The sequence below is a fragment of the Rhinoderma darwinii genome, chromosome 5, assembly GCF_050947455.1.
Source record: "Rhinoderma darwinii isolate aRhiDar2 chromosome 5, aRhiDar2.hap1, whole genome shotgun sequence".
NCBI classification, from domain to species: Eukaryota; Metazoa; Chordata; class Amphibia; order Anura; family Rhinodermatidae; genus Rhinoderma; species Rhinoderma darwinii.
In genome coordinates, this window is record NC_134691.1 from 92,911,529 (window position 1) to 92,936,843 (window position 25,315).

The window sequence follows — 25,315 nt, forward strand, 5'->3', positions numbered from 1 at the left end:
CTGGATTTCAGGATGGTACATTATACCAACCCTTGTGGTACTAAATTTTCTTTTTTTTGCTTCTGATGTACTTTGCTACAATTTTACCCAGTCTATGGTTAATCTTTATTTACATAAAACCAGAAAAACTCCTAGAAGAAGTATATTTGGATCTCACTAATAAAACATTCTTCTTTCTCATCACAAAACGGAATGTTATTAGGCTTAGGCCAGACATTTCTTTCTGGGCATTGCCCAAAAATCCAAGAAACTCATTTACTAGATCAAACTAAGTGTCCATATTATTAAACTTAGGTGCTTGGCAGGAAAAAAAAATGAGAACCCTGAAACATCTGCGCTCACTGCCAAGAACAAGAAAAGCAAATATGCACATAAAATCCTTGGTGTGTCTAGGTTCGTTTCACTATAATATTTATATATTGAGCTGTCTAGCCAGCAAGATACATGGCATCTATACAGATACCACAGCCGGTAATAAGGCCAAAAGATGTACAAAAATAGACGGCTAACTGCAGAGCTTTAACCCTAAATTTTAAACCACACAGTCAATGACCAGAACTGACGCTCCACGGACTCTTGGAATACTTTATTACATGAATGACTACCATAGAACAATGCTACACAGTTAATAAGGGGCATGATGCATAACACCCAACATTTCAGATGGTCAAAGAGAGAGGCTCATTGTGCAAAAGATTAACCCTTTTTATGGATTTTATTTTGAATAAGTTGTGTAGTCGGTCATCAGATTTTAGCCTTCCAAACGGCTAACACCGCTAGTTAGAGATCGGTTAAAAGAGTAGCAACATACGAGTGCCGAATTTTGATTGTACCAGGGTAAAAAAGGAGTTCTATTCTGCCACACACTGTATGCAAATGAGCTTTCCTGTGTCCGCTAAACCAGGAAGTGGCGGCATCTTGAGCTCTAACTCCTCCCCTCTTCAGTTGATTGACGGCTCTGCTTGGATGATGATGAAGAAATCTGATGGCAGACGCCTTTTAAATATATTAATGTCAATCTGTTGATCAGTTCCATAAGAGGGACAAATAGCAAAGAGGGGTTGACTGATTTAAGCGAAAAGTTGTGCATGACCCTCTAAAAGATGGATACCTGAGAGGTATGCCTAAAACTTCATGCACTTAGCCGTATTATGGCTTTGTACAACCTCTGAGTTGTAGAGCCACGACAGGGCACCCATAGAATTCTATATCCCTACTGTACTTCTGTATACCTCTCATTTCATACAGAGGCATAGAGATATTTTTTTTATAGGATTCCGTACAAATCTTACAAAGCAATATTGTGGCATGCCCCATTTGATGCCATATTATATAAGTATTCTGTACCCCATAATAAGTCGCTGCACAGAGCACCACATGGTCTCGGCAGCTCTGTACTCTGGACCCCATATGCAGCTGTACAGACTCTGCCATGTGCATGAGGTCTTATGTATTAAAATACTTGCTAGAAGGCAGCAACGGCATCTTATAACTGTGGTCTCCACCTAACCAATAAGTTACCATACAAAACCTGCACAATCCTGGCCAATAGACATAAAATAGTAGATATAAACTTGGTCACAATATCAGTTAGCAAGGTGTTATATCTGTTTTCATCGTGTTCATGAGATTTAAATCAGTATGCTCAATGAATACCTGTAGAGGTAACACACATTTTTTTATGGCTAAAAGCCAAAGATCTTACATTCCTCTTACACGGCTTGATGAGGGCTGTGTAAACGAGCGCCAATCAACGAGACAGCTCATTGATCAGCGCTCGTTTGCTCCTGTCACAAGGAGCTAGTATGGGGACAAGCGCTCGTTACTCTGATCGCTCGTCCTCATACATTTATCATGTCGGCAGCGCATCTACCTGTTTACAGAGGGAGATGTGCTGCAGACAACGATAAAAGTTCCTGAGTTTTAAACTATACAAACAGCCAATGAACGAGCGTTCTGTGAACGCTCGTTTGCCCGATAATTGGCCCACGTAAAAGGGCCTTAAAAACACTGAGTAGAGAACACAAATGGATCCCCACCACACAATATGCTTTAGGTTATTTGTCCTCCTTGTGCTTATAATAATTAAAACATAATGGAGGTCAAAGAACAATGCCCACACTTAAAGCGAAATGACCTATTGAATTATATATAGCCAATGCTGCAACAGACAAAACAAGATACAGGATTGTTTGCGTTTCCTAATTGGATTGTAACGTGCTAAAAAAAAACTGTATACTCATCAACAATCTACTGGTGTCGTTCCTCAATCTACTGTAAGCTTTTACTGTACACATTCTATACGACACATCACACATACCATTGTTAGTGTGTATCTTCACTTTTTAACACCATTTACATGCATTTATTTATAATCTACATAAAAGTTAACTTTTGCAGGTACTTTTCATTGCTTATTATATACTTATCCTGAGTTACAGCCTGTATTATACCTCAGAGTAGGATTCACAATTCTGTAGCTTCAGAGCTGAAATCTCCCAGAATTTCCTGCTGGCTCAGTGACTGCAGAGTTTGTGCAGTTGATGTTCATTCTAAAGTATGAAAAACCAATTATCCGTAACAACTGAGCTTTTAGGGATGTGTCTTTCGATAACCATGTCGATTGTTTCCAATGGCAACAGCACGGGAAGCATGGTGGCACTGGAGTCCTGGGTTCAAATCAACCCAAAGAAGATATCTGAATGGAGGTTGTATGTTCTACCCGTGTTTGGGTGGGTTTCCAGGTACTCCAGTTTCCTCCCACACTCCAAACACATAGGGAATTTAGATTGTGGTTGTGAGACCTACTGCGGACAGTGAGTGATGACAACTTCTGTACAGCGCTGTGGAATATGTTGGTGCTAGATAAGCAATACAAATAAATGATTATACTGAAACTGAAGCTTTCCAGCACAACTTTGTAGAGAAATGTGGATCAGTGTTAGGCCCCATGCACACGAACGTGCTTTTGCGGCCGCAATTCCCCTGAAAATCCACGAGAGAATTGCGGCCCCATTCACTCCTATGGTGCCATGCACACGACAGTGGTTTCCACGGTCCGTGCATGGCCCAGGAGCCTGGACCGCAGAAAGAACGGGCATGTCTTATTATGTCCAGGCTCATAGGAAGCGATTTGCAGGTGGCTTGCGGGTGACACTCCACCCCCGGCCGACCTGAAAATCACGGCCGTGTACATGGCTACGGTCGTGTGCATGAGGCCTTAACTTAAATGAACTTACTCATCTTTTTATGTAGATTATGTCCATATATAATCGCGTTTAAAAGTGAACACACACATTAAGGGTGGATTCACACGTGGCGTAAATTTACGCCACAGATTTGTCCGCAGACAATCCTCCGCAAAATCTGCATGCTTTGCAATGCAAACGGTGAAATTTGTGGCAAATCCATGTGTAAAACATGCAGATTTTGCGGTAGATTCACTGCTAACAAATCGGTGGTGTAAAATGATGCCATGTGTGAATCCACCCTAAAACACCGTGATAATGTTCAAATGCAGATTTTAGATATGGTTGTGTTTAACTATAAAACAGGTGTAAACAGGGCAACGACCAGGGCAAAGGGGAAACGCTCGTTCATCGGCTGATCGCACCTTTTATGCAGAAATACATTTTATCGTTGTTAAAAACAGACTTTTTTGTGCAGTTTCTGTCCCCCATGGCACTTTTCTCAAAAAAATTGGCGGAGCGTAGGAGAAGGGGGCAGGACCACCGCAGCCTGACATAGTTAGTTTAATTCATGCCAAAAACTGGTGCAAATAATAGCGGAAGTATACATCAGATCCCAGTCAGAGATGCGCCCAATTTATTAAGTGGCGCGTGCATCTAAATAAATTAGGAAAATTTTACTCCAGTGCTCTTTATATTAAGACGTGCGTATAAAACACCAGTCTTAATAAATTTCCAACGTGTTTAATACCTAGGGGCCAGTCTGGCACTACTCCTGCCTATAGTCTGTGGTAAACACCAAATGCCACTATATATTCTGCCATGACTATTTGCAGGGACGGGTTATAGATAAGAGTAATGTGGCAATTGCCTTTGGACCATCTTCCAATAAAAAAATTATTTGTTTCTATTGCTTATATATCGCCAACATTTTCCACAGCGCTGTACAGAAGTTGTCATCACTCACCGTCCCTAGTGAGGCTTACAATCTAAATTCCCTATCTGTAGGTTTGGTTTTTTTCAGAGTGTGAGGTAACCAGGGTGCCACTATTATTCACACATCTTTGTCTCTGGTAGGTACAATGTGCCAGCAGTACCACCTTGACCCACATCACTTCTGTTCTGCACAGTGATGGATTATACAAGGTCAGTGATATTATATACCGCTGTGTTCGGCATGAGAATTATGATGGACACATACACCACCACCCTCATAAACATAAATAGGAGATGCATTTATATCATTTACTTTTTTTTCCTCTCCCAATAATGGGGAAAGACGCTGTCCTAAAAAATAAATGGAGAGTCCCCAACCAATGTTGATCCGGCTCTAGCTATTTGTATACAAATTAAAAGACCCAGAAAATCTATTGTGCCAATTCCGTAGCACTATCGGCCACCACTAATGCAAATCACGATTCAATGTGTATATTTGGTGATCCACGTTTAGTAATAGGCGTTAAAGAGAAGAACAGGAGCAGTGACATTCCCATCAGAGATGTGGATGATCTGACAGCCCAGCATGCGCAGCTGCTTCAATATGGTGGACGTCATTGGCAACGTGAGAAGAATCAGAAGTCTGCAGAAATTTACTATAAAGGACGTGACGTTTCTGTAATGTAGACAGGAACATAATCTGCCATTATTAGACTAGAGCTATTTCTATAGACATACGGTATTTGGTAATAAATCATCTCTACTGAACATCCATCACATATGGTAATATACCTTATATCAAAACACAGCCTGCAGGGCTGAAATATAAAAGCAGCCCCCTACCACCCCTTAGAGACCCCCGTCCACATTGGTAGGCTCACCTTGCTGTGACAAACACACCAGCAGCCAAACAATACAGTATGTAGTAAAAGCAGAATGCTGCGGGGGCCGCTTCCCTCCAGAGCAGCAATCATGCAATTCATTTTTCTTCAATAGGACTGCAAATAGAATGCGACGAGAAGGCGTTATACACACGTTGTCAGGATCTGTTTGCTGCAGACGTCTTCTTCTCCATAGAGGAGTAAACATGAATCTGCTTTTACCATCCATCACCAGACAGATATGGATGCTATTATGAATGATTGCAATCGCCATGAAAAATACATGTCAATGCAAGACCACCTTGTAAAACGTGAAATACCATGATGATTAGTCACTGGGAAATAATGGGTTAAGTTAAGCCGTGACCCCCTGACCTCTACAAACAACACTTCCACCAATGACAAGGCTGGACCTTTACAAAGCCCCAGCAATCTGGCGTTTACCATCGCAGGCTGCAGCTTAGCCCAGGATTCTTAGATTTGTGATCAGCAGAGAGAGAAAACACGAGCCCCTGTTTCTCCACCATTTCCTTCCGTTTTTCAATCTATATCAAGGACTGAAAAGCAATGGCTGCATGATGATGCCAGAAAGCCCTGGACTTCCAGATTGCTGCCCTTCCCTTTCACCCACGACACAAAACAAGCAGAAATGCAGATCAACACGACCAATGAATGGCTGAATGATCGGCTATATGCGGGCTCTCTACATTCTGCCACCAGAGAATAATAATAATAATAATAAACCACCAGATTCACCCTGAGGAGCGGACATGATGGGCATTGACTTGCGCTGCCAGCCATCACACTGACCTCAAACATGGCTCCTCTACAATCTGATAGAACTGTCAAGGTTGGAAGGTGCGGGTTTCCTACAGGAGGATGAGATGCTCGCAGCTCTCCCGTTACAGTCACCAGGCAGCAATTGCTTTCCAGTTACATAACCTTCCAGCTCCATCGCAGAGCCAAATCCAGCACACGCCTGGTGATCTGCCGACCGAGAGAAGCCCTGCAGCATCGCAGGGGTTAATCTGCTATGTTTGCAACGACGTGCTCATTCCACAGCCAGAAAAAGCTTTAAAAAAAACCCCCTAAACGTCCACGGCTTTTACAATGCAGATACGCGACAACCAATTAAATGCCCGGCTGTGCCCCCATACAAGCCATTACCTGTAGGAGCGTTCTCCCCGCACGGTGTGCTTCCTAAAAGGAATGATGCTCCCATTATCATGAATGATGTCGTGGTTGTTGTTTTCTCCATTTGGGGACAGCGTTTGGGTAGGACCCGGCATTGGAGCTGTCCCAGCAACTGGGGAGGAATTCTTCAATAGGGTTAAAAAGACAAGCGATGGATCGGAGGGTGGAATGAGGCTTCTATATTGCAGCCCCTTTTTTTATATCTTGTAAGCGATGAGTAGGCTGAGACCCTGCTGTTGCTGCTGCTGCTGCTGTTGCTGCTGCTGTTGCTGCCACGGATCTCGCTCTCTTCCTCCCTCTCTCTCGCTCTGTCTATAGCTTGACGTCAAAACAGCCTGGAGCAGCATCCTGATCACATGACTAGGTGCCTCACCATGGCAACCAGCTAACTCACAAGATCCCTGCAATCTCTCCCCACAATACACACGTAATATCAGGTCGAGGTATCCAAAAATAATAACATAAACACACACAACATATGGGGGAAGTGCAAAGGAAAAAGGGCTAGAAAACAGCAAGTGATAAAAACAACATCCCCCTCCTCCCTTTACACACCCCTCTGACTCTTCCTCCTCCCTCTCTGTGCTGCAGCTCAGGCCGCTTTTCCTCTAACCATTTCCTTTCAGCTCTTTGATATGCAGCTGTGCACACAAAGATCTATTCACTGCAAGACAATTCTCCAGCCATGTGCAGCAAGCAGGGATAGCGCAAGAACATAGAGGCATCCCCAGCCACAGTCCCCTGACCCTACAGCGCCATGGACCCCTGCGGGCAGCCATAATAGCAATAATATAACATGCCATATAAATGCCACCCTGACTACACGGGCATAACTGGGACAAATAATCGCTGCACATTTTATTATTCATTTGCACCCCCTCTTAGGATTATATTCCATATTTAATGAAGCAATGTAAATGTATATCGCCAATTAAAACAAATATCCAGTGTTTAATGGCCGCGGTTTTCCGTGAACAGAACATGTGACAAGCTCAATTAATCAAAGAAACGATATTTACCAACGTATGAATTATATTGTGTAGACAAACCATTGTACAAACGACCACACCAGAAGCGTCCATTATTCCCTCTACCGGAGAAAATGAAGCCGGCTTTGGAGGTCTGACTAAAAATGTTCGTGGTCATGTCTCCGGTTCCTCAGGAGGGCAGGTGGCGCCTGTCTTTTGCCTGTCTTTATTATAGTATTCTACTTGGACTAACTCCATCTTCGATTGTAGTGATGGACAGTTTTGTGGCACAATTGCATAGAGACTATCTGCAAGCACCTACTGATCATATCTCTAGAATCAGGATCGTACATGCTATTAACACACATTATGACAGTATGATATATCCCCACATTATATCCTAGTAAGACATTGCCAACACACTTCATCTGGCCAGCAGACGCGTTCAGATACTGGCAGTCCATATGGTGAGCTCATGCTGTGTTATATTAGTAATGCTAGAAGTGCAAGCCATCCGTGTGCGGTCCGTGTTTCACAGCTCCGTCATTATCAGCCGTACGACGGGCAACAAATGTGTGCATGAGGCCTTAGAAAGATGCTTCTATTTTCATTAGATTACAATTACATGTTATTTATATTAAACTCATATACACACATAGGCATTATGTCTCCTTGATGACCGGCTTCTTGCAGGGACGGGCCGTGGGCAGAGCTTCCTCTTCTTCTCTTGCTGCCTTCTGCTCTCGTTCCCTCTAGGTGTGTAACCAACAGCAGAGAACAGAGCAGAGGCAGAGCCCAGTGGCAACCCCTACATGCTGGGAGGATGCTACGCCCTGTGCACTCGCACAGGTCGCACATGCCTAAGGCCGGTGCTGCTCATTCCTATAGACTTTGAATGGAGCGGCAACATGCAAGCTCCACCACCACTCCATTCAATGGACCCCCCGTTCTAACAATGGTGGGGTCTCAGCAGAGGGGCCCCAGCGAACAGACAATTATCACCTATTCTGTGGCTAGGTGATAATTGTAAATTTTGGGAATACCCCTGTAAGCAAAATAATTCAATTAGTTGATGCACCTTAGCTAAAGATAGACATTTAAAAGGGGAAATTAATCCAAAATTGATCTTAAATGTCCTAGGTGTGCGAAAATACCATTAATCTAGTCAATGAGCTTGGACCACCACCGATTTCTATAATGAATCGGCTGTGGCACTCCTTACAGCCTTCAAACCAATTCAGCACCACTCAGATTTCAGTGAAGAGAACTCTCCCGCCAAAAAGACATTCAATGGCTGTCTGCTTAGGATGTTGTGTCAGAGATTTTTATTAAGAGGTGCCAAAGGGGTTTGAGTGATCTCTATTTGTCGAAATCATCTGAGGTACAAATTTAGACATCATGATGTGATCTACTGACATGGTATGTCTATGGTATGCCAAAGCATAAATTTTGGGTAGATTTTCCCTTTACAGATCAGTATGAAAAATATCAAATTCTTAAAAAAAAGTCCACGTTTTCAAGCTACAGCATCTATGTTGGCCTAAATTCAGTTCAGCAGAGGTCCCGAGGTTGTGCCTGTAATAAAGACGATATAATAAAACACTTAAGGGGCGTCTAAAAGTGTGTTTAGGTGTTCTACGGATTGTACGATCTAGAGCGTCATGGATGTTGTTCGCATATAATGGAAAACAAATGCAATTCTACTGTGGAATTAGTATGCAAACCGGAGTATTATTTCCCTGTGAAATGTTGGCACTTATGTTTGGTAAAATGATTCAGTGCGTTACAACCTTCTGTCTGTAAGAGCTGCGGTAATCCTTTCCATGCAGAACCACCGTCCATTCATCAGATCCCTTCACTAATACCGTCTACAGAAATCAGCATTCATGACGAGATACAAATGAAATAAAAGGTTGTGAAAACGCAATGTCTGCATTATTTGACACATCTTGGGAATAGATGCCTAATGTAGGTACAAGTACTACAAATATTAAGAAGACATTGACCGATGTATACTATTCTGTATACTTACAGGCAAATAAAACTTGAAATAATAATTAATAGCTAAAAAAAAATTGTGTTAATTCAAGTTTATCTGAAACCAACAAGAATGCTACATTGGAAATCTTTAATAAATAATATTATAAAGTGTAGAATATGACGGTTTGGACTACAGAAGATTCCATTGTTTCAGTGAAATATTCCAAGCAAGTTTTTACAAATCCTAACAAAGGTAATAGAAACTGACACATTTAGGCCTCATGCACAAACAGCACATGCGGTACAGAGCCATAGTATGGCTGCCATAGAGGTGCATGGGACCTTACTGTACATCCATATGCCTCTTGTTTCATTCAGCGGAATATGGAGGCGTGCTGTATCGTATGATGTATTACAAAGCTATTCTTCCCAATAACCTTTACTTCAAGGAGGGAATATCTCCAACATATGGTACATGGAGTCCCTGTGGTCCTGTAGATTGAAGCCACAGGGGGCACAGTGTGTGGTTGTACAGCCCCCTGCAGACGACTCTACATTCACACCATGTCTGGGGTCAGGGCCGGCCTTAGGGGTGTGCGACCAGTGCCTTCGCCTAGGGCGCATCACTCCAGCAGGTTGAAGGGGGTGCTGCGCTGGCTCCCTTTCCCTGCTTGTTTCATAAGTGCCTGGGCCCGGCGACTCACCAGTCACCTTTCCGCCCGGCGCTTCTTCACTCAGTGCGGTTGCTACCGCTGTAGCAGCCAAATCGGCTGCTACCGGCGACACCGGGCATGAGGGCGGTGGCGCCGCTGCAGCTGCTACAACAGTAGCGGCGGAAGTATAGCAGAGCAGGGAGGTATCTCCCTGCTCTGCTATCTACTAGCGCCACTGTAGCTCCCTGTAGGAGCAGAATCCCTGTGTGCCCAGGGATTCCGCTCCTGGTGTGCCCCCCTTGAATTTTCTGTCCATATATGGACAGTGACATCAGGGGAAAAACCTGACGCGGAATCCCCGTCCACAGTGTTGCTGACGCTGTGACCGAGGATTCCACTGCAGGAGAAACTCCTGTCGTCTGTGTCCATTCATGGACAGTGATGTCATTGGCTTCTCCTGGAATGGAATCCCCAGTTACAGCGTGTGGACGGGGATTCCGCTTCAGGAGTTTCCCCTGATGTCACGGTCCATATATGTAGAGAGAAATCAAGCGGAGCGCTCGAGGAGCGGTATCCCCGGCCACACGGGGATTCCGCTCCTTCAGGGAGATACAGTGGCGCTATTTACAGGAAGGGGGGGTGCTATCTACAAGGGGGCTGGTGGCTGTGTGGCACTACCTACAGGGGGATGTGGGCTGTGTGGCACTACCTACAGGGGGGATGTGGGCTGTGTGGCACTACCTACAGGGTGGCTGTGGGCTGTGCGGCACTCCCCACCAGGGGGCTGTTCGGCAGTCTCCACCAGGGGGCTGTGCGGCACTCCCCACCAGGGGGCTGTGCGGCACTCCCCACCAGGGGGCTGTGCGGCACTCCCTTTAGGGGGCTGTGTGGTGCTCTCTACGGGGGGGGGGCTGTGTGGTGCTATCTACAGGGGGGCTGTGTGGCGCTACCTACAAGGGGGCTGTGTGGCGCTACCTACAAGGGGCATAATACTGTGGGCACAATTAGAGGACAAAATACTGTGTCCTTGAAGGGGTTGTAATATATTATTAAATATTATTATTGTACTGTATGGGGGCACTAAAAGGGCAATGTAATTTTTTTATGGGGCATTTTTTTTTTTAATGATGGGGGTGGGGCACCGAAAGATCATTTTGCACGGGGCACCATCTATCCTAAGGCAGGCCCTGTCTGGGGTGCGCATGTTCAGCATAAAAACTGGGAAAATCTCCCAACACTTATGCCATCGTGCCCATAGACTTTAACAGGGAAATTAATGCATGATCCTTTAGGCATAGGTTTGGCCAGTGCACATTGGGATACAGTTGCATCCACTATATTGAAAAGTGCACTTGACTACACATTTCAATTAAACTGTATGAAAAAAGACAAAAGTATCCCACGCTGTATTTTTTTTTTAATGGGAGTAAATAGAAGACGTATGCAACTGTATAGGAATAAACGGTCCAGCCGAACGTAGTTACACACCTAGAAAAACCTAGCAGAGAAAACAATTAAGAGAAAAGGAATTACCCTGTAAAATATTTTCTGTGTGAGATGCTGAAAGGACCTACGCTTTATTCTAATGAATGCTAGGACCACAGGTCTCTCTAGAGATCATGTGCCTTAACTTCACAGATGCTCCCCAGCAGCTTACCACACAGACACAGCAAGTTGTGGCCATTCTGTGCTTAGCAGATACTAAAAAACAAAGCCGTCAACATGTTCACAGCTCTTTCCACTCAGGCCGAGTGCCAGGCAGTGAACATCTTTCAGTGTATCTTTCCCAGCTATCACATCTCCAGCTGGCTATGGTCTGCATAGGTCCTACTGAAACAAGCTGAGCTTTATAGGCCTTCCATGAATGCCAGGAATAGATTGTGGCAAATCTGGAAAATGTAAAAATGTGTCGTCCCCCCTGAAGACTGCTACTCCATTCCATTTCATAGAGCAATAGGACTCAGAAGGTGCGACTAACCTTTTACTTACGTCACAGAGCTTCAAAGCTACCAAAAAATGAGTATAAGATCAAAGCATTAGTTAATTTTTATGAAGCCATTAAATAAAGAAGTCACTAAAAAAGGCCATACTTACGGATACAAGGGCAGGTTCAGACGCCAGTTCCCAGCAGGATACAGACAATCCATAACGCTACATAGAGGGAGATTGCACAGGTGCAAAAATACTGATGAACATCTACACTCACCTTCTATTCAAAGGGTATGTTCACACAGGACAGATACGCTGCATAAAAGTACACAGCTTACCCACCCTGGACGCCGCAGGGAATTTCAGCTAAAAAAACGCACCAAATTGTGGTGCAGTATTTTGGCGGGAATTTCTGCTGCGCGAAATAGCAAGGAAAGAAAACGCCCTGCTGCCCGGCCTTCTGGGATGATGTTTCATCCCATGGGACCGCTGCAGCTTTTGAATGGCTGCAGCAGTCACATGGGATGAAACATCATCCCAGAAGGCCAGGTTGGACGAAGCAGCAGAAAGATCTGGGTGAGTATGAGGGTTTTTTCTTCTGAGTTTCGATCTATGCGGCAGCAGGGCCGCCATCAGGGGGGTATTACTGGTACTCCCGTCAGGGGCCCGGCCACATGAATGAAGTAAAAGGGGCCCGCCGGGCTGCCGTCGCACCCCCCCCCCCTTCGGACTGTTGCCCCCCCCCCCTCGCAACGATCACGGCCCCCCCCCCCCCTCGCAACGCTCACGGGCCCTCCTCGCAACGCCCGCGGCACCCCCCTAGCGTCACCCCCCTAGCGACACTCCCCTAGCGACACTCGCGGCAGCCCCTGCATACCTGTTGTAGCTTCACTGGAGGGGAAGATGCAGCATGTGCTGAAGCTGCGTGTGGAGATCCCGCCCCCCAGCTCCTCTACACTGCCGACCGGACCTGCAGGCTGGTGAGTATGTTCCCCTATCCATTCTGATTCCCATCCCCCTGACCCCATTTGTAGATTGTATAAAGTTGGTTAAAAAGTTTTTTGGTATTTTTTCGTTTTCCTAGCGCTTTTTTGCCGCGATTTTCGTAATCGCGGCAAAAATGGCGCAGTTTTGCCGCGATTATATAAAAATCGCGGCAAAACCGCGTGATTTGTGCCGCAATTACGAAAATTGCATAAAAAAAAGATACAAAACATGAAAAGTGCTGTTAGGCTATATTCTCACAGTGCGGTCAAGTCACGTTTTTTTGCAAAAATTGTGGCAAAAAAATGGGATTTCACCGCACTGTGTAACTAGACTAAGGCCTTATTCAGACGGCCGCATTCGGTCCGTGACATACGGAGTGTGTATCGGATGTATCTCACAGGCTGACCACAATTCATGGTGCCGGACTCCTAGCATCATAGTTATCAGTGTTGCTGGGAGTCCCTGCCTCTCTGCGGGAATACTGTCCCATACTGTAATGATGCTTTCAGTACGGGACCGGGGACAGTATTCCCACGGGAAGGGAGGGACTATGATCATAGATAACTGTGATGCTAGAAACCCGGCTCCCTGAACTGTGGTCGGTCCGGGAAATATGGCCGTTACACGCTCCTTATATCACAGACCGAACATGGACTTCTGAATAAGCCACTTGCTTGCCTCCTATTTTTGGTGCGGATTGCGCACTGAAAATTCACTACAAATGACAATATAAGGCCTTATTCACACGAACGGGTTATACGTCCGTGATACTTATTACGTCGCACGGACTTATGTTAGTGAATGGGGCCGTTCAGACTGTCAGTGAATTTCACGCAGCGTGTGTGCGCTGTGTAAAACTCACGACATGTCATATACTTGCCCGTGTTTCGCGCAGCACGCACCCATTGAAGTCATTGGGTGCGTGCAAATCGTGCACGGCACACGGAAGCACTTCCGGGTGACGCGCGTGATTCGCGCTACACAGGGCCGCCATCAGGGGGGTATTAGGGGTACTAGTGTAGGGGGCACGGCCAAACTTAATTGAAAGGGGGGTCCGGCAACTGCCGCGACTTGCCTTTGGTAGAAAAAAACAGGCCCCTGCAACGGGGCCTGTTCTTTTCACCAAAACAATGTCGTGAGCTGCGGGCCCCCCTCTCGTCAAACACCGCCGTGAGCTGCGGGCCCCCCTCTCATCACCGCCGCGAAACACCACTTGCGCGCGCGCGAACGACCGCAAGCTCGCGCCCACGCGCGAACGACCAGGCGCGCCGCCGAGAGGGAGGCGGTGCGCCCGCAACACAAGTCCGATCTACGGGGAAGGACAGCCACACAGGGACAGCGGCGCACAGTTTACTTACCTGCTGGCCCGCCTCCAACTCCGCCTCCTCATCGTCCTCCTCGTCCGACTCCGCCTCGTCCTCCTTCTCCAGAGCGTAGCTGCGTAAGGAGAGGGGGAGGAGTCCAGTTCTTGCGCGGCGGCAGGAGTTCTACGATCCCCGGCATTTTCTGGAGCCTGGAGGTCAAGGACGACATCTGGACCGAAGACATCGCCTGAAGAGGACTGGAGTGGGAGCAGCTCTTCTGACACGGTGAGTAAAGTGTCTCAAAGTGTTGTTTATGTATGGCCCTGTTCACACAGAGTATTTTGCAGGCCGAAAAAATCTGCCTCAAAATTCCTTAAAGAATTTTGAGTCAGATTTTGACCTGCCCACACTATCTTGCCGCGTTTTTTGCTGCGTTTTTTGCCCGCTGCGATTGAGGACAGCAGACAAAAAACGCAGCGAAAAATGCATTTTCTGCCTCCCATTGATTTCGATGGGAGGTCAGAGGCGGAACCGCGGCAAGAAAGGACGTGCTGCTTTTTCTTTTTTCCGCGACTGGCTCCCATTGATTTCAGATTAAATCAATGGGAGGCGGTTTTGGAAGTTGTTTGGTGCTGATTCTGACGCAGTGTCCGAGTCAATATCAAGGCCCAAAAACTGTGTGAACTGGGCCTTATTGTTAGGGCTTATTCAGACGAACGTGTAATACATCCGTGCAACGCGCCTCGCACAGACCTATGTTACTCTATGGGGCCGTGCAGACTGTCAGTGATTTTCACTCTGCTGCGACTGTAATACGCTGCGGATTTTCCACAATAAAATGTGTTGCATAAAATCCGCAGCGTTCATGCCTAGTGTGTTCCTACCCTAAGGCCGGATTTACACGAGCGTGTGCTTTTTGCGTGCGCAAAAACGTGGCGTTTTGCGCATGCAAAAGGTCCATAACCGCTCCGTGTGTCAGCAGCGTATGATGCGCGGCTGCGTGATTTTCGCGCAGCCGCCATCATTATGACACTCTGTTTGTATGTTTGTAGCACGCGGTGCTTTTCTGTTTTCATTCATAGTTCATACAGCTGCGGAAGTGCTGGCCGTGATTTTCACGCACCCATTGACTTCAATGGGTGCGTGATGCGCGAACAATGCACCAATATAGGACATGTCGTGAGTTTTACGCAGCGGACACACGGACACACGCTGCGTGAAAATCACGGACAGTCTGCACGGCCCCATAGAGTAACATAGGTCCGTGCGAGGCGCGTGAAAATCCCGCACGTTGCACGGACGTATTACACGTTCGTCTGAATAAGCCCTAACAATAAGGCCCAGTTCACAGAGTTTTTGGCCCTTGATATTGACTCGGACACGGCGTCAGAATCAGCACCAAACAACTTCCAAAACCGCCTCCCATTGATTTAATCTGAAATCAATGGGAGCCAGTCGCGGCAAAAAGAAAAAGCAGCACGTCCTTTCTTGCCGCGGTTCCGCCTCTGACCTCCCATCGAAATCAATGGGAGGCAGAAAATGCATTTTTCCCTGCGTTTTTTGTCTGCTGTCCTCAATCGCCGCGGACAAAAAACGCAGCAAGATAGTGTGGGCAGGTCAAAATCTGCCTCAAAATTCGGTGCGCGGTTCCAGGCGGTCGCAGGTGGGCATGCGCGGGAGTTTGCGGGTGCGCGCGATCGGTCGCACGGGCAGCAGTGTTTGACGGCCCCCATGACGACCCCCATGCTACCCAGGGCCGCCATCAGGGGGGGTATTATGGGTACTCATGTGAGAGGCCCGGCCAAACCTAATTGAAAGGGGGGCTCGCAGCTCACGACATTCTTTTGGTGAAAAAAACAAGCCCCATTGCAGGGGTTTGTTTTTCTTTTCTACCAAAGGCAAGTCGCGGCAGTTGCCAGGCCCCCCTTTCAATTAGGTTTGGCCGGGCCTCTCACATCAGTACCCCTAATACCCCCCCTGATGGCGGCCCTGGGTACCATGATATGGTGCTGGACGGAGTACCGTTAACAGGCGGTGCCACGGTAGGGGGGCCCAGAAAATTTAGCTGTAGGGGGCCCTGAAATTCCTGATGGCGGCCCTGTGCGGCAGACTCGCAGCTTTTCCGCTGCAAAATTTGCAACATCTACTATTTGTTGTGAGTTTTACCACCCCATTGAATTTAATGGTGAAAACCAGCAACAGAAAACCAGCGATTCCGCAGCATATATTGATATGCTGCAGATTACAAAAACGCACCGCAGATCAATTTATGAACGTTTATTCAGCAGGTTTTTTTTACGCAGCGTGTGGATGATATCAGTTCAAATCTCATCCACTTTGCTGCTACTGTAATACACTGCGGATTTTCCGCTATGAAATCTGTTGCAGAAAATCCGCATTATTTAGGCTGTGTGTGAACCCGGCCTAAGTGTGCCAGTCACACGGTTACATGTAGTGCACCATGCTGACTTACAGCCTAGTAGTTATGCCCATACTATTAGATCAGACAGGATGCCCAGCAACTTCTACGTGTACAACACTATGTACTGACACCCCATTCTCCCCCATCACAAGGCCAGGCTGCATCCTGCAAAAAGTCCCTACACTCATATTACAAACAAATCACTGAAAATGGCATTACGTTTACATAAAATGGAGAATGGGGTGTCAGTATTTTGTGTGGTACACTTAAGAGATGCTGGGCAGCCCATCTGATCTAATTGTAACGGCGTAACTAATAGGCTGTAAGTCGGCATGGTTGATGACATGTGACAGTGTTAGGCTTCGTTCACATCTGCATCAGGGCTCCGTTCCGTCGGAACGGAGCCCTGACTGACACAAACTGAAACCATAGGTTTCCATTTCCATCACCATTGATTTCAATGGTGACGGATCCGGTGCCAAAGGTTTCAGTTTGTCTCCGTTGTGCAGGGGTTCCATCGTTTTGACGGGATGAATAGCGTAGTCGACTACACTATTCATCCCATCAAAAGGTCGGAACCCTTGCACAACGGAGACAAACTGAAACCATTGCCACCGGTTCCGTCACCATTGAAATCAATGGTAATTGAAGCAGAAACCTACGGTTTCAGTTTGTGTCAGTCAGGGCTCCATTCCGACAGACAGCTCCAACAAAACGGAGCACTGACGCAGATGTGAACATAGCCTTACTGGCACCTTATAGAAGCCTTATCTGTGTGCAAAGATAATACTAAGCAGCCACCCCCCTAGTAGGCGTGAGAGTGGATGCTCATCAGTATTTTGCACCTGAGCAATCTCCCCCTATATAAGGCTGTATTCACATAAGCGTTGGTTTCAACTGAGGGTTTCCATCGGGCCTTTCCGTCGGAGGAACCCCTCAATGGAAAACATGGGATTTTGTTTGCATTACCATTGATTTCCGACGGAACCCCTCAACGGAAACTGACGCCGATTTGATCAAACCCTAACATTATCACTTGTTTGCATCGTGCTGGTAACTGGAGTTTAAACATGCCCTTGAATCAGTAAGTATGGCCTTTTTAAGTGGTTTTACCATTAACTAAAGCCTTAATACATATAATATACATACTAGTATTGTATATTTATAAAAATAAAAAAAATAAAGAGGTCCTTAAGGCTTCATTCACATGGCTTTATGCTGCCAGTTCATGTGAGAGCAAAAAACAAGATTCGGTCCAGGAATACTTTCCTTAATGCTTTGTTTCCTTCGTCTGAATGGATATTAGTCCTCATGCGCACGGCCCGTGATTACGGGCACAAGTGGCTGTGGAGTGCCATCCGGACGCCGTCCGCAATCACGGACTGTGCATATACAAGATGTGCATTGACTAAGTAGCCCGCACCTCAAATGCGGCCCGTAAAATGACTTAATCTATGTTTTTGCGGTCCGGGCTCCCGGCCAATGCACGGAACATGGAAACCACCGTCGTGTGCAATGGCCCATAGAATAGAATGTGTCCTATACTATCCGGACTAGAATCGGACAGAAACAATATAACTTGCCAAACGTCCCGATTCTGGCGGGACAATCAAGCAAACCGGACCACTAAAAGGGGGAAGTGTATGCAAATTTGTACAAAAACTTGGTTGTTTCCAAATGTTTATGGGACGTTCCCAGGCGGAACAAGAATACATCCAGATCTTGTGGATGTAAATGTCGGTAAGGATCTAATAATACTGGTTCAATAATTTTTTTTTTGCCTAACAGTAGATGAACAAGGTTATCTGAAGCTGAGTTCCCTGACATCAATATAATGTGCATAGAGTACTAGATAGAAAAACTGGTCATAGATTGTATTATGTTCCCAGTGGAAAAAAGTTCCCTAACATTCAGTCAAGAATTTACATCAAAGTTGTACTGATCATTTTGGTTTACATCATTCTGATTGGTATATAAGATTATTCTTTTAAAAATAAATAAAATGATATAATGTATAACAATGTATTAATATAATGGCATCTTGCTTATTATTGTACAATACCAATACAGACTAGAGCATGGAACACATGGATCATTTTCAGGTTTCTTGTAGTAGCAAGAAATCTTTAAAACACTGACTTGGAAGAAATACAAGAAAAGCAAAGAACTCTCCAAACTGATTTAATGCACACTATGACTTATTTATACATTATTTATTACTTTGCATTGAAATAGTTTATTGTATTGCAACCAAAAGAAAATGTGGGAGGTTAGAAGAAATATTAGAGCTTCAACTAAGAAAATATCTCACAGCTTTGTGGAGGTTAAGTATTGTTAAAAAGTTGTAAACAGTGATGAGATACATTATGAGGGTATGTTCACACGGCAACGCCAATTACGTCTGAAGTTACGGAGCTGTTTTCAGGCGAAAACAGCTCCTGAATTTCAGACGTTTTGACAAGTGCACGCGTTTTTCGCGGCTTCTTTTACGGACGTAATTGGAGCTGGTTTTCATTGGAGTCAATGAAAAACGGCTCCAATTACTTCCCAAGAAGTGACATGCACTTCTTTGAGGCGGGCGTCTTTTTACGGGCCGTCTTTTGACAGAGGCCCCTTTAAAAAAAAAGCCCGTCTGTACAGAACATTGTAAGATCCATTGAATTCAATGGGCAGATGTTTGCCAACGGTTTGGAGCAGTTTTTTCGGCCGTAATTCGAGGCGTAAAACGTTCACACGCACTGTTTTCAGATGTTATTCGGGAGTTTTACGCCTCGAATTACGGCTGAAAAAACGGCTCCATTACGCCTACAAACATCTGCCCATTGCTTTCAATGGAAATTACGATGTTCTGTTCCCACAAGCCCTTATTTTACGCATCGCTGTCAAAATACGGCGCGTAAAAGGACAGCTCGTCAAAAGAAGTGAAGGACACTTCTTGGGACGTTTTTCATTGACTCCATTGAAAAACAGCTCCAAAAACGCAGCGAAAAACGCGAGTTGTTAAAAAAAAAACGTCTGAAAATCAGGAGCTGTTTTCGCCTGAAAACAGATCTGTATTTTCAGACGTTTTTGGTCACTGCGTGTGAACATACCCTTAGAGGCAGAGAGAGCTGTTCACTTGACTGCTACAGCAGTCCCATATTCTGAGACCCTGGTATGCTTAAAATTTCAATTTGATGATTATGCATGGCGCTGAAAATGATGACCTAAACATTGAACAATGGCTGAAAAAATAGGCTGATCAGTGGGGTTCTGAATGCTGGGGCCCCACATATTGATAAAGTTAGTCAATGGGCCAACTTTGTGTCTCTATTTTTGTCCATGGGGCACAACCCTTAGAAGAGTTCTGCAATCCTGTCATCTTAGATAACCTATTCTAACAGTTGTGTTCTGCTAAAAGGTTGTAATACAGGCGATGGGGACAAGAACAGCATGGCGCTCGGCGACCGTTAATGCGATCGTTCATCCACATACAGTTTGCATATTGCCGGCAGCACATCCCCTATTTACACACAATTGACCATTTTTTGGGGGTTATATAAAAAAGATGTGATCAGCCAACAAACAGGCGTTTTTACACTGGGCAATGATCGGGAATGAGCGTTCGTACAAGCGCTCAGTCATCCGATCGTTGATGGTGTAAAAGGGCCTTTAGTCAGAAGAGACAAGGTTAGTGGCTGTAATGACTGTGGATTAATGATTGAATAATGACTGCAGGGCGTCCTAACAGTCAGACCCCACACTGATCAGAAATTGCTTACATATACTATCGCTGTGGGAAAATCATTTTATTGGTTAGATTTTTGAGTCAGTTTCAAAGCAATTTTGTTTCATTTGTGCACGATGGTTGTGACAGTGTCATAGTATCATTACTGACTACAAGCCATTACACACAAAGTTATTTTATATGGCTCTGCTACTTGCTCAGCATCAGCAGATATTTTGGCAGACTGGTTCTGTGACCTAATAAAGGCACTACTGTCACGTGTATGCGGACACAAATGTAGGATATACTGAGAATCAACAGTCAACCTTTTCCCGTCCCTTGGTTGAACTTGATGGACATGTGTCTTTTTTCAGCCGTACTAACTATGTAACTATGTAATATATACACACCCCAATAAAAACACCACAAGCTTCACTTCTCATTTTGATTTTGCTACGTTTTCTACTTTATCATAATAGGCATCATGTATTAAAAATGTCCCACCATGTTTGAGGCACATGAACACAATTTCAACAGCTTTTTGCGGTCATACTTTGTCAGATTTCAGCATTTTCAAAATTTTGGAAAAATCACATTGACCTGCATTTGTCCAAGACTCCTCTTCAGGATTTGCCCACGGCCAAATTCCACTATAACTACTCCTCTAGGCCTCCTTCGCATACACTTTTTCTTTTTTTTTTTTAGCGTTTTAATGGCGTTATTTTTACATGCTTTTTTTTTATTTTGTGTCATTTTGTAGATGCTTTTTTCATGTTTTTTTTCTTTGAATTCCTATATAGCAGAATATGAAAAAACCACCAGAAAAAAAACCTCCATTCTCACAGCTAGCTGAGTTTTTTTTTTTTTAAAAACACCACTGACCCCAAAAATGCTACAGAAAAAAAACACAAAGCAAAACTCAGTGTATGAAGCCTTTTTGGGCAAAATTTTTTAAATTTTTTGCAAAAAAACGATAAACGCCATCGAAAACACAAGTAGACACTGTGTGTGAAGCCAGCCCTAATGTTCATGCATATGTTACACAACTGCAGCAATTTTAAACATTCCCTTAGAACAATTGTCTTAATCAATACCCAATATACATCATCACCATATTGTGCTTTGTGGAAAATTTCCAACACTTCCTTCCAGCCTTTAAAAAAACCAAAAAACAAAATATGGATTTGTACAGCTGTCATTACATGGTGGCTCAGTGGTTAGCACGGTTGCCAAAACTGTGGTCCTGGGTTCAAGTATGACCACGGACAAAATCTCTATGGAGTTTGTATGTTCTCCCGTGTTTGCTTGGGTTTCTAAAGGTGGGGAAGATCTGGGCAACTATATAACTGCACGGTTACTTGTTCAATATTTTACTAGGCACTGTAATATATTCAATAAATTACAATTATGAATAACAAATCCCCCCATGCTTTTGTGCTGAACACTTCACTTAAAGGTCCATACCTTGAAAATATTCCTTTAATCCAGCACCAGATAGACTGTTTACTTCTAATAGTTCAGCCATTTTTATATTTAATGGTAATGCTCAATAATCTGGAGATCCATGAAGTGGAAAGCTGAAAAGTTGAGTATTGTCACCCAATGAAACTATCCCTGTGATTCAATTTTTCTTTGTTCCCATGGTGCCACTCCCTGGCTCTACTCAGTCCTTTACAGTCAAGGTGAAGTTGCGCTACAAAAAGTTGCCATGTAGCCCTAGCCTAAACCAATAGTTGTTTATGCCGTTTGTTGTATTGGTTTGGATCTTTACAACGTAACTTTTCTGTGTCTGTCCAATAATTAGGCGTCAGAACCAGTGGATGGAAATTTTTTATTTTTAACAGGTTTCTGTTACATTCTGGTGTCGTTAAAATGTGTAGTTAGCAGTTAGTTTCCTGGCATTGTAGGTGTGGTACTTGGAGCTTCTCATCAGCTACTCAAGACTGGCAAATGGCATTAAATACCAAGGGAGGTGGCTGTGATCACTGGAAAAAAAATATGTATAAAATATACACTCTAAAAGCCTTAATTTTAAGTACATCTTATGGAAAAAATAAAGCTATCTTATAAAATAGTTTCCCACTAGAAAATTGTGATATAAATTTGCTTACAGAAAGAAAAAACATTTAATATTATTTTGACAAATTATAAAGGTGTAACAATTTTATGTTTGAAAATATTTAAACTAGTCACACACCCATTAGTAAAAAATGAAATGATACAAACAACGCACCACCCAGTGATTTCATCATTCGTGCATTTTAAACTGACGGTTTTACGAACCACCATTAAGGAATTGCTTAAAGATTATGTAACAAATGTAAGCATGGTACTGCGAATATACAGTGGTCCCTCAAGTTACAATATTAATTGGTTTCGGGATTATAAATTGAAAATATTGTAACTTGAGACCATAACTCTATGGAAAACTAGAAATTCTTTCCAAAGCACCCAAAATGTCAACTACAGATAAGAAAAAAAATATGATTTAGCAGATAACTAATAAAGAAAAAGCAAGTTCTCACATATAAAAGTCCAAAATACTGTATCTGCTGGAGGATGTAAATCACTTTCTACGATGAGGACAGGAGCTTCATCAGGAGACTGTACAAATATAACATGGCGCCGCCCTCACCTGGTGTCCAAAGGAACTCATTCTGGCGCAGGTAAAGAGCAGTACAGGACATGTAGTACTGTACTATAGACAGGCGCTACTAGACGGCCAATTAGGGCATGCACTGCATTACAACAGGTTTTTCACCAGTAAAATGCTCATGCTGGTTGGCTGGAGGATCCAGACCTTTTGTGGGATTGAATGTTGAATGTGGTTTCAAGTTACAATGGCCCAGGAAAGACATTGTATGTTGAAAATATTGTAACCTGAGGCCATTGTAACTTGGGGGACCAAGTCATGTTTTTCTCATCAAGAAAACAAGGTGCTTTACGATCTGCCAGGCTGGAACGAAGAACTGCAGCGGTCCACATTTATGATTACATAAATGTGTGCAATGAGTGCAATTCAGTTAAAAAAAATGTTTTATGTGTATATACAGTATGTATGTATGTATGTATGTATGTATGTATGTATGTATGTATGTATGTATATCTATAGACATACATTTCAGAGACTAAGGCGATAGGAAAGCGTTGGTTGCGTATTTGGGCACCAAGAGAGTTTGCCCCGCCCTTGCCTACTTTTAATGTCTGTATGTGGCGTTACCTTTAAATGAAGAGCATGAAAAACATTCATCAACTCTAAATAGGTTACAGAGACAGAACTAGAACACAGATTTATAAAATATACAAAAGCTTCAGTACTAAAAAGTAGCCAAGAAAAGAAGCCGTATTTTACAAAAATGCACAACAGTTAATCAAAGACAAAAAAAATTTGGAAAGGCACTACAACATAAAAAATAAAACCATATAACTGTTTTATAATAGGCCAATAGCATTGGCTACAATGACATGATTGATGTAATTAGTTAGGCAATGTTGCTAAAGCATTAAGTGGCCAATTTTCCTTTTAGTATATCATTTACAGATGAGTGCCAGCACTGCAAAGTGTTCGGTTTCAATTGTCCAGGAATAAATGTAATGCTGACGGCCGCCGACATCCTACTTCCCCTGGCACCCGCCAGCGTCTCTCAACTCAATGCCGTCATCTTCTTCCTCCCCGGGGATGCTGGCGTGTGTTGCTTCCTGGTCCCCGCTTCTGTATTATGCAGTCTGGTGGTCTCAAAGGGTCAGCGTGTGCACCACTAAAGTTTTCCCTAGCTTATCCCTGTACACCCTGGGATATATAATCTGGCATGCCCTCTTCCCCAGTGCCTGAGCAATGTTGTGTCTTTCCTAGGTTTGTCTTGCAAATGGCTCCTTAGCTATATCCTGTATCCCGTATCCTGAATCCCATTCCCTGTATCCAGTATCTGTTTCTAGTTCTAGTGCCTAAGTTGAGTGTCCGAGACGACTTCATCATCTGTGTCCGGTGCCTGTGCCAAACAGAGTGTCCGAAATTACTTCCCCCTCTCTGTCTGGTACCCGTGCCAAGTCCAGTGTCCAAGACAACTGCACTACTCCAGTCCGGTGTCCTAGCCAAGTCCAGTGTCCGAGACGACTGCACTACTCCAGTCCAGTGTCCTAGCGAAGCCCAGTGTCCGAGACGACTGCACTACTCCAGTCCGGTGTCCTAGCCAAACTTCATTATCCTGCACAGGCCTGCTTCCCCCTGACGGTCTGGTATATGCCCACTTCTGACCTTCCAGGTACTTTATCATTACCGATTCCCACAGACTCTGTTGATCAGCAGCTGCTCAGTTGCGGCAGAGTGGCCCAGCGGGTCCACATACCTGCCAGTTGTTACAGTAAACATAGGAGCACTTTACACCAAGTTACCTATACATTCTTTCTAATGAGGCAGTTTATTTGTATCTCTCCATAAATTACTACATTACTAAATGCTACAGACCGTATAATTGCCTCCTTCTTTGTATTAAATGGGTTGGCCACTAAGGACAATAAGCTGATCATAAAGTGTCCACCTGGGGTGAAACCAGGCAGTAAGTGTTCAGTTTTTGTGCGGCTCCACCAGAAGGAGAAATGAAGCATTACAAAGTCCCATTTTTAAACAATGAGTTGTCTCTGTGAGGCAGGACACATCCTTAAGAGTGAGAGACGTTCTTTGTAACCACTCTCCGGTGCATCCAAGAGATGAGGATCCTGAAAGGGGGACGCTCCTGTATTACCTCTGAAGGTCCTAATAGGGTATATGAGAACGGTCTTATCTTTTTAAATGGACAACCCCTTTAATCTTATTATAAATGGACTATGTCTGCCAATAGCCAAAACAATCCAAATATGAGGCAGCATGTGGCCTATGTCTCTTTCACTCTCTGCTACTGCTCCCCCTTCCCCCTCCAAAGACTAATATTGACAGACAGTGAAGAGACCACCCCCCCCCTCACTTCCTGCAGTCTGTCTCCTCTGTGTAATGTCGGGGTAGGGAGACAGACAGGTGAGCCCTAATCTACCCGCCACTCAGTCCCTGCCTACTTGCACGGCCCGTCCTAGGCGACGGCGTACAACTGGGCGACGGTCCCTACGCTCAATAAGTGCACGACAGACAAACAGACAAGGGTACACAGAAGCTAAGGGAAATGGGGCAGTTGCC

General features: G+C 44.5%; 1 protein-coding gene across 2 annotated transcripts in view; it reads right to left on the reverse strand.

Moving 5' to 3' along the window:
* Window positions 1-25,315, reverse strand: part of MAPRE2 (microtubule associated protein RP/EB family member 2) — a 162,489-nt gene that overhangs the window by 86,695 nt on the left and 50,479 nt on the right. The window contains exon 1 of one of the 2 annotated variants that reach the window (XM_075826289.1): window positions 6,173-6,620. The exons of the other annotated variant lie outside the window; for it this stretch is intronic. Coding sequence (XP_075682404.1) covers window positions 6,173-6,294 — 122 coding nt within the window. The 5' untranslated portion in view covers window positions 6,295-6,620. Of the gene's footprint in view, window positions 1-6,172; window positions 6,621-25,315 lie in introns of those variants that run through there. 2 annotated transcript variants of the gene reach the window in all.